The sequence below is a fragment of the Sphaerulina musiva genome, assembly GCF_000320565.1.
Source record: "Sphaerulina musiva SO2202 unplaced genomic scaffold SEPMUscaffold_1, whole genome shotgun sequence".
Lineage (NCBI taxonomy): Eukaryota > Fungi > Ascomycota > Dothideomycetes > Mycosphaerellales > Mycosphaerellaceae > Sphaerulina > Sphaerulina musiva.
The window spans coordinates 3,928,032-3,940,118 of record NW_016017383.1 but is presented as its reverse complement, the minus strand read 5'-3'; the positions used below and the strand labels follow the sequence as shown (position 1 = coordinate 3,940,118).

Sequence of the window (12,087 nt, the reverse complement as noted above, 5' to 3'; positions counted from 1 at the left end):
GGTGGTGGTGGTGGTGGTGGTGGTGGTGGTGGTGGTGGTGGTGGTGGTGGTGGTGGTGGTGGTGGTGGTAGTGGTGGTGGTGGTGGTGGTAGTGGTGGTGGTAGTAGTGGTAGTGGTAGTGGTAGTACTACTACCATGTCAGTGCTGAAATAGTATTGGAATGTTAGAAACTTACCTTTGTCGATATTTTACAGAACTTAGTGGATTTGAAAACGAGTGCAGTGTTTTATTTTCGAGTGCATGCCAAGAACTGACGCGCGCGGGGTACCTCAGAACGAGTGCGCGTCAGCTGTACACGCGCTGCCCCTCAGGCCTCAGCTTCCAGCTCTGAGCTACCTCGAAGCGGACAAAGTTCAACGCGAAGAGGAGGCCTACCACCAGCAACGCACCACTGGCACGCCGCAAACTTTGTCTGCCACCGCTGGAGCGAGCCCGACCTATCACTACCCGCAAGGACCTCCACCGCCGTACAGTCATGCGCACGGCGCTCCACCGACAAACAGTTGGCATCCTGCTGTCCATACACCTCCAGGGTCGCGTCGGACGAGCGAGCATGACAGGGAGGGTGCCAAATGTAGGCAATCGTTACCATCCATATCGGAGGCATTGGGCAAAGTGGACAATCAAGCCTCATTTGCCTCCACAACCGTGCCGCCACCACCGCTGTCCTTGAAGACGACGCATCTTCCGCAGTCACAGACTGCTGCTCCTCCATCCCCGCCACCCCGGCGAACATACCCCATGGAGCCTCCTTCAATGGCCGCGTCAAGTACCTATTCGGGAACGGCCAACAACTACTCGCATCATTCTCAGTACCGGCCGGAGCCCACTCGTCAGTCTTCTTATCCCCCTCCGGACTCAGCCCGTCCTCCACCTGCATCATACGCTCTTCCGGCAGAGACAAAGTCAACTCATTCGCAGAATCCACCAGCGTCGTCTCGCCCGCTGCCCCCATCAGCGGCTTTCTCTCGCGCGGAAGACGCCTCGCCCTCCTACGAGCAGCAATATTCCGCGAATGTGGCCAATTCTTCCACCTCCACAGGGCGTCCTTCGAGCTTGCCCTATGGGTATACTCCTTTTCCGCCACGTTATGCTAATGCGACTCCACCTACGGGTAACTCATCGGGGCCCATATATCAGCCCTCTACAACGTATGGTCCACCCCACAATTCGCAACCTGGTTGGAAGTCGGAGAGCTCCCGTTATGACGATCGTGGCCTAATTCACCACAGTGACAGCGTGAAACGACACTTGGATTACTTCGACCTCGAGGCATCGTTGAACGAGGTACGTGGAGATTGGCTCGAATGGTGGACTCGGAGTGTTTTACTGATTGAACTGTCCAGATTTCATCCACCAGTGGCATCTTGAGCGACTTCTCCCGTCGCTACGGTGATCGCATGCATCACACACAGCGATCAGGGGCCTCGCTCAATACCCTTCCCGGACTGGTCGAACTCGATGATATGATCAACAAATCCCGAGCGGCGCATGATTCTCTGATGAAAATCCGCGACGTTGTCCTGCAACAGCAAGCAGTGTATGAACAACAAGCTGCAGATCAACGACAACAGCACAAATTGTACGACCAACATTCCCAGTCTGGACCGGATATCCACCAGCAACAGGAAGCCGACGAAGGCAAAGTGGGCGGGTTCGCAGGCAACGACACGAAGAAGCGTCGAGGCCGCGCCGCGCCCCCTGGACGCTGCCACAGTTGTAATCGAGCCGAAACGCCAGAATGGAGACGTGGACCAGATGGTGCTCGAACACTGTGCAATGCCTGCGGGCTGCACTATGCCAAGCTCACACGCAAGAACAATGGGACCAACAAGAACGCCAACACTGGTAGTTCGAATTTACGGCCAAAAGAAAATTTGCCTTAGCAAGACACCACGGGAGGTGGCATGTTTTTTTGTTTTTTTGTTTTTTTTTTGTTCGTTTCCAGCGAGCCGATGCACAATCAGCGTCTCTCGTGTTACCTGACGCACTTTGAGCAATGTGATTCTGCTGCAGCTTCTGCTTTGCCATTCAGCGATACCCACTTGACGGCGTTTCAAGTCCTCTCGTTCGAGGCAGGTTATGAGGAGTTTTGGCATGGCTGCGATGGCAAGGAAATGGGAAGCGTCATGAGACGCTATGAGAAAGAAAAAGCACATGATCTGGCGTCATGCTCAGCGATGGAGAAATGTACACGACGGAGATGGCGAGGGGTTGAATGAATGGCTCATGAAATTGGGGTCGACATCAACCTTACCATTGTTCTCTCCAACAGTCTTGGACCAGACACGAATCGATGTCCACGGACATTGTGTGATTATACATGTATACCGTACCTCAGGTATGTGGGTGGGAGCAGACGTTATGTAAAGGTAGCCCGTGACGATCCCGTGGCACCGAAGTGGAGGAGTTCTGCTACGATGGAGATTGTACATAGTGTACTGGCAATCGATGCCACAATACGACAATGTCTGACCAAGATTACTTTGGCGCTCGGGGGAGTGCACGTGAAGGCGGATGAGAAATGCAAGTGAAGTCAGTAATCGTGCTTTGGTGAGCAGGCACATACATATCTCCTTACCTACTGTACCTTAGGTACATGAAGGTGGTAGGTCAGCAAGTCAGGTACATACCTGAGGTATTCTAGGTATTCTAGGGACTCTAGGTGCATGCAAAGCCTCCGACGCCGACGCCGCTGACAAATGCGCCTGATGAAAAACTCAGGTATGCACTTACCTTATGGGCCCCAGGTACCTGACCTGTACTGTATGTCCACGGGTAGTTCAGCCACCACTCTTTACCATTGATGCACGGCACATTCACCTACAGCAAGTGCTCGTGTCTCTCGCATACAACACACAACCTCACTGCCTCATTCTTCTTCTGCGACAGCCCACGTGGTCTCCCCCCCCGCACACACACACACAACAACCTCGAAACGTCCTCTGCCTCTCGTTGCCCTCAGGCCTGCATTATCGTCCGTCTCCACCAAACACCCACCCTCGTCGAATGAGAAGCCGATCGAAGCGAGTGTGAGAGCCATGTCTCGTCAGACATAAGTTGCAAGGAGGCACGCCAACGTCACCAACAGAACCACCATCCGCCGTCTCACAGATAGCGAGAGCACGCAAGCGTACGGGTCTTGTTCGTGCAACCGAAAATTGTCGAGTGTGCATATGCAGCTGCGGTGGTAGCACAACACACGCTTGACCAGGAGTGGCTGTTGCAGAAATCAGGATCTGGTGACTACACAGGTTCTGCTGGAAAGGTTTCGGCCGAAAGACGGACGGCATATCTACCCTGAGTCTTTCACCATGGGGCTACTGTACGCAGACACACTTGCCCTGCATGCGCCTGTCGCACACACCAATTCAAAATGTTGATTGTGAACGCAGTGCAGTGGGTACCCCTCTGGAGTGGCCAGAGGCGAAGAAGGTCGCCGGACATGTGCGAGAATGGGGAATAGAGGTATCTATCTGATTGGGCACACCATGCGTGTGTGGGCAATGGGTCATGTGTGGGACTGACACGGTTGCAGCAATTGCTGGCCATATGGAACCGATCGAAGGGCAAGGAGCGGGACAAGTTGTTGTGGGGAGATGAGGTATGGTAAGAAGCGCTGGGTCGGGTAGAGCGACGCAGCTAACGAGGCAAAGATTGAGTACTTGGTCGTCTCTTTCGATGACGAGAAGAAAGAAGTCAAGCTCTCCCTGCGACAGGCCGAGATCCTGGAAGCCTTGGCCAAGGATGAAGAACTGCTCAAGCAGGGTGGTGGTGTCCCTGACATTGCGCAAGGTGTCGTGAAGTGCGTTGCCATTTGTCCTGTCCTGGTCGTGGGAAACATCTGTGCTGATGTGATGATCTAGGAGTCCGTGGCCAGCGCCGACCTTTCACCCAGAATTTGGTAGATTTATGCTGGAAGCCACGCCGGGAAAGCCATGGAGTATCAGCTTGAAAGACTTGCTGGATGTGGAAACGGACATGAAGTGGAGACGAAAGATTGCCAAAGACCACATCTACGACCACGAATATCCCATCACATTGACCACCTTTCCACTGTTGGGAGATCGGAAATCCATCACGCCTTACTACCCTCCATCGGGACCCAAGTTGCGTTCACAATTCGTGCCGGATGAGATTGCGAATCCTCATATCAGATTTCCGACCTTGGCGGCGAACATACGGCAGCGGCGCGGGCGCAAAGTAGAGCTCAACGTTCCCGTCTTTCACGACGAGAAGACTGCTCGACCTTGGAAAGATCCCACCGTCAAGTACGACCTCCATGACTGGCCCGAGGATGACGACGTCCGTAATGGCGCCGCCAAGGACGACCACATCTACATGGACGCCATGGCATTCGGCATGGGTTCGTGCTGTCTCCAAATCACATTTCAAGCCAAGAACGTCACGGAAGGTCGTATAATGTACGACCAGCTGTCGCCACTAGGACCCATCTTGCTCGCACTGACTGCCGCAACCCCGATATACAAAGGATTCCTCGCCGATACTGATGTACGATGGAACCAGATTGGCGGAGCTGTCGACGATCGGACCGCGGAGGAGCTGGGTGAGCGACCGCTCAAGAATGATCGATGGAGGATTCCCAAATCCCGCTACGCCAGTAACAGTACCTACATCGCGCAGGACCCACGTTTGCGACCGGAGTACCTAGATCCCAACCTGATCGTGGACGACAAGTTACAAGAGCGACTGGTGGAAGGGGGCATGGACGATCTCCTCGCAACGCATTTTGCGCACCTCTTCATCCGCGACCCCATTGTTGTCTTCAATGAGGATCTTCAGGAGCTCGACCTCGACAAAACGGACCACTTTGAGAACCTTCAAAGTACCAACTGGCAACACATGCGATTCAAGCCCCCGCCTCCAGGAAGCGATATTGGCTGGCGAGTGGAGGTTCGACCCATGGAAATACAAATCACAGACTATGAAAACGCAGCTTTCTCGGTTTTCGTGGTCCTCATCACACGAGCCATTCTCAGTTTCGATCTCAACTTCTACCTACCCATACCCAAGACAACAGAAAACATGGAGACAGCGCATCGTCGTGATGCGGTGCTGAATGACAAATTCTACTTCCGCAAAGACCCTTTACCGAAACGCATGCCGAGACCCAACGGCAGCTCCGCACCGCCTTCTGGGACGAACACTCCGCAGGCTAGTAGACCACCGAGTCCTGGTCCCGTAGAAGACGAATATGAACTCATGACGGTTGATGAGATCATTAATGGAAAGGACACTGGAAGTGGCGGCAGAGGGTTTCCGGGCCTCATTCCTCTGGTCGAGTCGTACCTCGACAGCATCAATGTGGATGTGGAGACCAGATGCGAATTGGCGCAATATTTGGCTCTGATCAGAGGAAGGGCGAACGGGTCTCTGTGGACGGCTGCGAAGTGGATCAGACATTTCGTACGAGAGCACGAAGAATACCAGATGGATAGTGTGGTGAATGATGGGATAGTGTACGATTTGGTCAAGGCTGCGGAGAGAATCACGGTCCATGAGGGGCGGGATGGATTTGCCCAGGAGATGCTGGGAAAGTGCCGAGACCAGTGAGTTTCCTTGATGAGGGCGACTTTTCTTTTTTATGAGAATGGGACATGCCTGGGGAGCGGCGAGAACGTAGAAGTGGATTACCCTGGTGAGGATGACCTGAGCAGAAGAATATAGATAGATGGGCTGAATGGAAACCTGCAATGAATGAGCTTCGCTGCACAGGAGAGTGTGGAGCTGTGTCACTTGAGAGACTGTATTTGCTTGTTCCTCGTAGTTGGGATGCGTTCGTTGCGCACCATCTCATCATCTATCTGCTTCGACAATCCGACCATTCGCATTCTTGACCAGTCTCGTCCCCGTCTTGCGGGAATACATGGTCCCAAGATCATGGTCAAACGCAGCAGATCCCGTCGTCTTCGTCGCCGCCGCCGCAGATGCCCATTTCCCACCACCCGTCGTCGGCACCACATTTCCATTTTCCCCCACCACCCCCCTTGTTTTCGCCATCTGCTGCTGGTGGCCACAAAGGGCAGCGATCCGTTCACGAACATGACCAATCAAGATGGCCAAAGGCGCTTTGGGAACCTCTTCGAGCAAGACAAATCTTCGAGTGAGGAGATTGAAAATGCTTCCAAATCCGAGTGCGATGACGGTCGAGGTCAGGATGATGACGTTGTATGGCATGCTGAAATCGGGCGTGGGTAAAGGAAGGAGAAGTGAGGTGGTTCGCAAGTAGCTGTTTTCGCCACCTTCGGATTCGGGGAGGACTCGGATGATGGCAGGTGCCACGTCGAAGCCGCGGTTGGCGTCCGGAGGGTACTCGGTGTACCGGAGAATGGCCTTTTCGAAGTCGTATGTGAGTTCCACAGTGGAGAAGGCGGGAACGTTTAAGAGAAGCTCGAGATGTGTGCCTTTGCGCCGATCGATGGCGGGAGTGTAGTACATCTTTTCTGTGGTGGCGCCTGTGATTTTCAACGTGTGCATATAGGGTCTCAAATACCACGGTAGGCTTTCCAGATAGACAATCCGCTGTGCGGTGGCGTGTGGGTTGACAATCACCGTGTGCATACCTCCCCGTTCTTGGCCGTACCCAGTGATTTGTCTGCTCGCACGCAGCAGCTGTAACTCTTCTGGATCGAGCTGCTGGGCATCATGTTGAGGTAAAATCAGATCAAACTCCTCATCTGCCTTGAGAACGTACTTTCTCCAGCTTGAGTTGTGCTGAGAGTCTTCATGCGAGCTGGTACTAGACTTGACATCAACGAGACTCGAGGCTGGTACATCCAGTGATACAACCGCAGCATTCTTAGCAGCTCCCAGGGGGCAGCTTCCCTGCAATGGCCTCCCAAAGACACGGCTCAATGACCACTCCCTGTCGCCTTCAAGTCGTTTTGGATAACAAGTATCGTGCCCATTGTAGGATTTGGTATCATCACAAACAATCTGGTCAATGTGTGGTGGCCTCGGGATCGGATTGTCCTGTGGTCGCATGCTCCGCTCAATGTCCAAGACCATATCCACAGTTTGATCAATCTCGAGAGAACAATGTCCCGTAGAATCACAACGCGGTCGGACATCAATAGCCATAGTCTGCCAGTTGGCATCAAAGACTTTATGTCCGTCCAGGAGACTAGACACCCCAGCCTTGCCTTTGCATGGTAGCAGTTTGAGGAACGGCGTCAAGTTCTCCGTGCACACCACCTCATGAGGCAGCACGCCGTGCATGAGATGCAAAGTGGCGTTGCTTGCGCGTGGGGACGCCTCCGGCTGGAAGGTCAGAAGAGGCGATATAGTTTTGGTCTGGTCGATGAAGTTGAGACTGGCACAGAAGAGGCCACTCAAGCTGTTGACCAGGCCACTCCACCGCTCCTCGGCCTCTACTTGGGAGCGACCTTCGATCCACGCCCACAGCTCGACGCCCGTGCCGCCCTCTCGCCGTCCGTTGCGCGGGCGGCTGCCCCAGCTCTCTTCATCCCATCGTCCCAGCGCAAAGCGGAGGTGCAGCTCGGGAGTGTGAGTGTATTGCAGGATCTGCGCCAGCGAGCGGGGGAAGAAGCGGAAGTGCTGGTGATCGTAGTCGGCCAGCGGCGTCGAGGCGGTGAAGTTGAAGCCAGCGTAGAGAGCGCCGCCTGGGAGCGGCTTCAGGTGGAGATGCTCCGAGTATTCGACCGCCGACGACGACAGCGACGACGATGAGGCCGCATGCTCCTCGCCCGAGGCTGCATACACGGCGGTGAGCAGGCTCGTCGGGAGAGCCAGCAGCGCCAGTAGCAGCGACTTCATCGTGGACGACAGGTACAGTGGGTGGTGGTCATCCCGACCTGGCACATTTCCATGTGAAGTTGTGAACAGCTATAGACCCTAATTTAGGTAGCAGGCTAGCCACGGGGACCTGCATATGATGTACCTTATTAGTTCGTCGAACTTCTGGCTGCAAACCACCACCTCCACCACCACCTCCACCACCTCCACCACCACTACCACAACACCACCGCCGTCTCGTCGTTCTCCAAACGGGCATATCACCATGGCGGCCGAACAGAGAAAGCTGCTGGAGCAGCTCATGGGCGATTCCATGATGCAGGCTCCAGGCATGGTCAAGCAGCCCGCCCTCACCATCACCGACCCCAAGGTCTGCCGCTCATACCTCTGCGGCGCCTGTCCCCACGACCTCTTCACCAATACGAAGCAGGATATTGGTCCATGCTCCAAGACCCATCTACCCAACTTGCGCGAGGAGTTTCAGTCTGCCTCGGACGCGCAAAAGCGCGAGTGGGGCTTCGAATTCGATTATCAGCGTGACATTAACTCGTACGTCAGCGAGTGCGACCGGCGTATCGACTCTGCGCAGCGTAGATTGGAAAAGACCCCCGACGAGATCCGACAGACGACGGCCATGCTGAAGAGGATTGGCGATTTGACGCGGACTATCGAGGCGAGCATTGTGGAAATTCAAATACTGGCCGAGGAAGGCAGCGTGAATCTGGCAGTGCAGCAGTTTCACGAGTTGAAGCTGCAAAAGGTGGAGAAGGAGAATCAGGAACGCGACATGAAAGCCTTGTCAGAAACCCAAGGACCGAGTGGACACCAGAAGCTCCAGGTGTGTGATGTGTGCGGCGCGTACCTTTCTCGACTGGACAACGATCGCCGGCTGGCGGATCACTTCTTTGGAAAGATGCATTTGGGCTATGCGAAGATGCGATCGGAAAGTGACCGACTGTCCAAGGAGTTGAAAGGACGGCAGCCACCAATTAGGCAAGAGCCCATGGACGACAGAGGCGGTTACGACGACGGCTATGGCTCCAGGAACAATTACGGCCCGGGTGGCTATGGAGGAGGCGGCGGTAGAGGTGGTTATGGCGGCGGTAGAGGCCGTGGCAGGGGAGGTGGCGGCGGAGGCTATGGACAGCGGTGGTAGTATGGTCATGGGAGAGCAAGATCTGTGCACAGAAGCGAAAGGCTTGCTGCATTGTCTTACCACTATGAAGCTATTATACCGAAGACGACGACGAGAAATCTCGCCAAAGGTCGTTGCAGAGATTCCGCGATGAGAACGTTCCCTCTGCGGACTAGGCCAGCAAATGGTCGTACGATGCGATTCTGCACTGTACAAGAGAGGAATTAGAATCGGCTTGGGCCGTGCAGTTGACACAGGTGGTTGCCGACAACCAGCTACGACAAACTGCTTGAGCTATGCTGCCGTGCCTCGACCACGCCTGGACTACACTCTGACATCTAGAGCCGACGCTCATGGCGCGTCCCTTGTTGCTGCTTCCCGGAAGTACTCCACGCAGCACGCGTGATTTCAACGTATTGCCACCAGTCGAGGCATCACTTGCAATTGCAAGAGCTGAGGAGAAGCAGATCCCAATGCAATCCTCGTCTTTGCCGCCAGCATGGCGAAGGGACGGATCAGAGTGTTCACATGACCATAGCAGTAATCCTCAAACAGATATCAGAATAGCTTATGCTCTTTCGATTACTGTATACCCACTATGCAGTATACCTTGTTCGTTTCAATTTGTGCCAAGCATGGTGACTTCACATGCATTAGTTGATTTTCAGGACCGACGTAATGTTTGTAGAAAATGTCGCGTCACTCCACCAACAGCTGCTGTAATGGTACGAGCTACAACAACAACTCTTAGCACTACCATCTTGCTCATATCACTCTTCATTCTGGCGACCAGCTTCCTCCCGTCTGTCTTCCCTCGTCTCCGCCTGCTTTCATCCCACATACTACCCCTCCCCACCCGCCAAAAGCAGCACAGTTTCAACATGTCGACTTCGGCCGAATACTCCCACGAACTCAACATTGCCCTTCTCGCCGTGCAACGAGCTTCCATTCTCACCAAAGCCGTCTTTCACCAGAATGCCAAAGGCACTCTCAACAAATCCGATGCCTCGCCTGTCACCATTGGAGACTTTGGCGCACAAGCCCTGATCATCAGTGCCCTGCAACACAATTTTCCCAACGACGAGATTGTCGCCGAAGAAGAGGCGAAAGACCTGCGAGAGAATGAAACAATTCGCAAAACAGTCTGGGACCTCGTCTCCAACACCTCTCTTTCCGATCCGACCTCGGAAGCGTCACTCGGCGGACCGATCAAATCTGCAGAAGCAATGCTCGACATCATCGACAAAGGAGACAGCAAAGGCGGTAACTCCGGTCGCATCTGGGCGATCGATCCCATCGACGGCACCAAAGGCTTTCTTCGAGGAGGGCAATATGCAGTGTGTTTGGGTCTGATGGTCGACGGAGACGTCAAAGTCGGTGTCCTCGGTTGTCCCAATCTTCCCGTTTCGGACTCCGAACCGCTGAAAGAGAACATTGGTGCAGATGCGAGTGACGAGGAAGGAAAATTTGGCGTGCTGTTCTCGGCTGTGCAGGGTCGAGGAGCGGAGAGTAGAGCTTTGGGAAAGGCGGGATTGGCGCACGCTTCGAAGATTCAGATGAAGCCGATTTCGAATATTGCTGATGCGACGTTTTGTGAGAGTGTCGAGGCGGGCCATAGCAATCAGAGCGATTCGGTGCAGATTGCCAACAAATTGGGCATTACCAAGCCCAGTGTGAGAATGGATAGTCAGGCCAAGTACGGGAGTATTGCGAGGGGAGCGGGAGATTTGTATCTCAGGCTACCAGTCCGGAAGGATTATGTCGAGAAGATCTGGGACCACGCTGCTGGTGATTTGATTGTGAGGGAAGCTGGAGGTGAAGTTACGGATGTGGAAGGTAATCGATTGGACTTTAGCCATGGAAGGACTTTGCTACAGAACAAGGGCGTCGTGGCTGCACCCAAGGATGTGCACGCGAAGGTCATTGAAGCTGTGCAGAGTGTGCTGGGGAGTAAGAAGTAGATTCCCTCGCATGGATCTGCTGATTCGAGTGGGAAATTGAGTTGACGGGCTAGCATACGGCACCACAGACAGCCACGATGCCTACAGATACAGTGATTAGAAAAGCATTCCTGGTACATCAGAATGGCCATATTTTTCTTTGCGCTGGTTTACTTCAAATGTTTCAAGGCAAATGCCCAAAATCTATCATTTTCATAAACTTCTCCCGCATCGAAAAAGTGCTCTTTCCCATGAGGTCGTTCATACACCACTTCCAACCCACATCCCACCATGGCACCCACCATCTCATCCGCCTGCTCCACACCCACCCCAGTATCTGCATCGCCGTGCATGATATACGCCGGAGGAAGTCGACATTCAAACACATTTCTCGGCAACCTCCACTTCTTCGCTCGGGCGGGGTCAGAGTCATCAATTTTCCACAACTTTGCCAAATTCGCATCATGTTGCATCCAAAGATACATGGCCATCCGCTTCGAATCCGCCTCATTATTCGCCACAACATCCGCGTGTGGATCGAGAAATTCGCGAATTTCTTCTTTCGAACCCAACGGTCTTCCCATGGCAGGAGGTTGCGGATTCGTGAAAAATGTCCCCAGGGGATCGGTGATGGGGTAGATGGGGAGAATGACTTGTGGTTTGGGATTTATGTATAGACCTGCCAAGAGGGCGAGATATCCGCCTGCGGAACTGCCAGAGACTGCGAGACGGGAGGGATCGATGGCGTTCTTTTCTTCGGGTAATAAGTGGGAGGTGAGGGATTCACGACAGAAGTGGATGCTGTCGGCGACGTCTTGGAGAGCTTCGGTGATGCCGATTTGAGGGGCGAAGCGATAGTCTGCGGAGATGAATGCGATGGAGTGGGTGTTTACTGCTTTGCGGAGCCAGGGAGGGGCTTGATTACGATGGCCTGGTGTGATTTGTGTAAATATATATAAATATGTGTGAGTGCGTGGTGACGACGGTATTGAAGGAGGAGACATTGGGTGTGATAGTACTGTACCTTGTAGAAGACCGCCGCCATGGTACCAGAGGCATATGGGGACTTTTTGTGCTCCGTTGGAAGGGAGGTAGATGTCTAGAGATATTTGCAGCTTATCTACCGTTTTGTAGACTATACTCTTGGTTGGAGATATGTTGGCCATTCTGAAATGAAGATTACCGTATCTGAGGTATTCTAGTCCCCTATTATGTTCTGTTATATGTCTTCGTCCA

The 12,087-nt window shown here is 53.7% G+C and overlaps 6 protein-coding genes across 6 annotated transcripts; 4 read left to right on the top strand and 2 right to left on the bottom strand.

The window, feature by feature from the left end:
- Positions 1 to 538: 538 nt before the first annotated feature.
- Positions 539 to 1,871, top strand: SEPMUDRAFT_78069 (GATA-domain-containing protein; the record flags this gene model as incomplete). The annotated part of the gene is made up of 2 exons (XM_016910181.1): positions 539 to 1,287; positions 1,347 to 1,871. Coding segments are annotated over exons 1-2 (1,071 nt in total), but the record flags the coding sequence as incomplete, so codon positions are not given.
- A 1,070-nt stretch (positions 1,872 to 2,941) lies between these two features.
- SEPMUDRAFT_122953 (Gpi16 subunit, GPI transamidase component) lies at positions 2,942 to 7,813 on the bottom strand. Its single transcript, XM_016901811.1, has 3 exons — positions 3,867 to 7,813; positions 3,657 to 3,805; positions 2,942 to 3,604 (listed from the first exon to the last, which is right to left on the bottom strand). The coding sequence occupies exon 1, from the start codon at positions 7,795 to 7,797 to the stop codon at positions 5,818 to 5,820; it is 1,980 nt and encodes a 659-aa protein (XP_016765736.1). The 5' UTR covers positions 7,798 to 7,813; the 3' UTR covers positions 2,942 to 3,604; positions 3,657 to 3,805; positions 3,867 to 5,817.
- Positions 2,942 to 7,813, top strand: SEPMUDRAFT_122956 (glutamate-cysteine ligase Gcs1). The gene is made up of 5 exons (XM_016901812.1): positions 2,942 to 3,325; positions 3,396 to 3,468; positions 3,539 to 3,604; positions 3,657 to 3,805; positions 3,867 to 7,813. Exons 1-5 carry the CDS (start codon positions 3,315 to 3,317, stop codon positions 5,572 to 5,574), a joined length of 2,007 nt encoding a protein of 668 aa, XP_016765735.1. The 5' UTR covers positions 2,942 to 3,314; the 3' UTR covers positions 5,575 to 7,813.
- A 202-nt stretch (positions 7,814 to 8,015) lies between these two features.
- SEPMUDRAFT_146588 (LUC7-domain-containing protein) lies at positions 8,016 to 9,515 on the top strand. The gene has a single exon (XM_016903751.1). It carries the CDS (start codon positions 8,042 to 8,044, stop codon positions 8,930 to 8,932), a length of 891 nt encoding a protein of 296 aa, XP_016765734.1. The 5' UTR covers positions 8,016 to 8,041; the 3' UTR covers positions 8,933 to 9,515.
- Positions 9,516 to 9,693: 178 nt separating this feature from the next.
- On the bottom strand, positions 9,694 to 12,051 carry SEPMUDRAFT_160838 (alpha/beta-hydrolase). The gene is made up of 2 exons (XM_016907910.1): positions 11,876 to 12,051; positions 9,694 to 11,782 (listed from the first exon to the last, which is right to left on the bottom strand). The coding sequence occupies exons 1-2, from the start codon at positions 12,015 to 12,017 to the stop codon at positions 11,022 to 11,024; spliced, it is 903 nt and encodes a 300-aa protein (XP_016765732.1). The 5' UTR covers positions 12,018 to 12,051; the 3' UTR covers positions 9,694 to 11,021.
- Positions 9,694 to 12,051, top strand: SEPMUDRAFT_122951 (3'-phosphoadenosine 5'-phosphatase). The gene is made up of 2 exons (XM_016901810.1): positions 9,694 to 11,782; positions 11,876 to 12,051. The coding sequence occupies exon 1, from the start codon at positions 9,793 to 9,795 to the stop codon at positions 10,870 to 10,872; it is 1,080 nt and encodes a 359-aa protein (XP_016765733.1). The 5' UTR covers positions 9,694 to 9,792; the 3' UTR covers positions 10,873 to 11,782; positions 11,876 to 12,051.
- Positions 12,052 to 12,087: the final 36 nt, after the last annotated feature.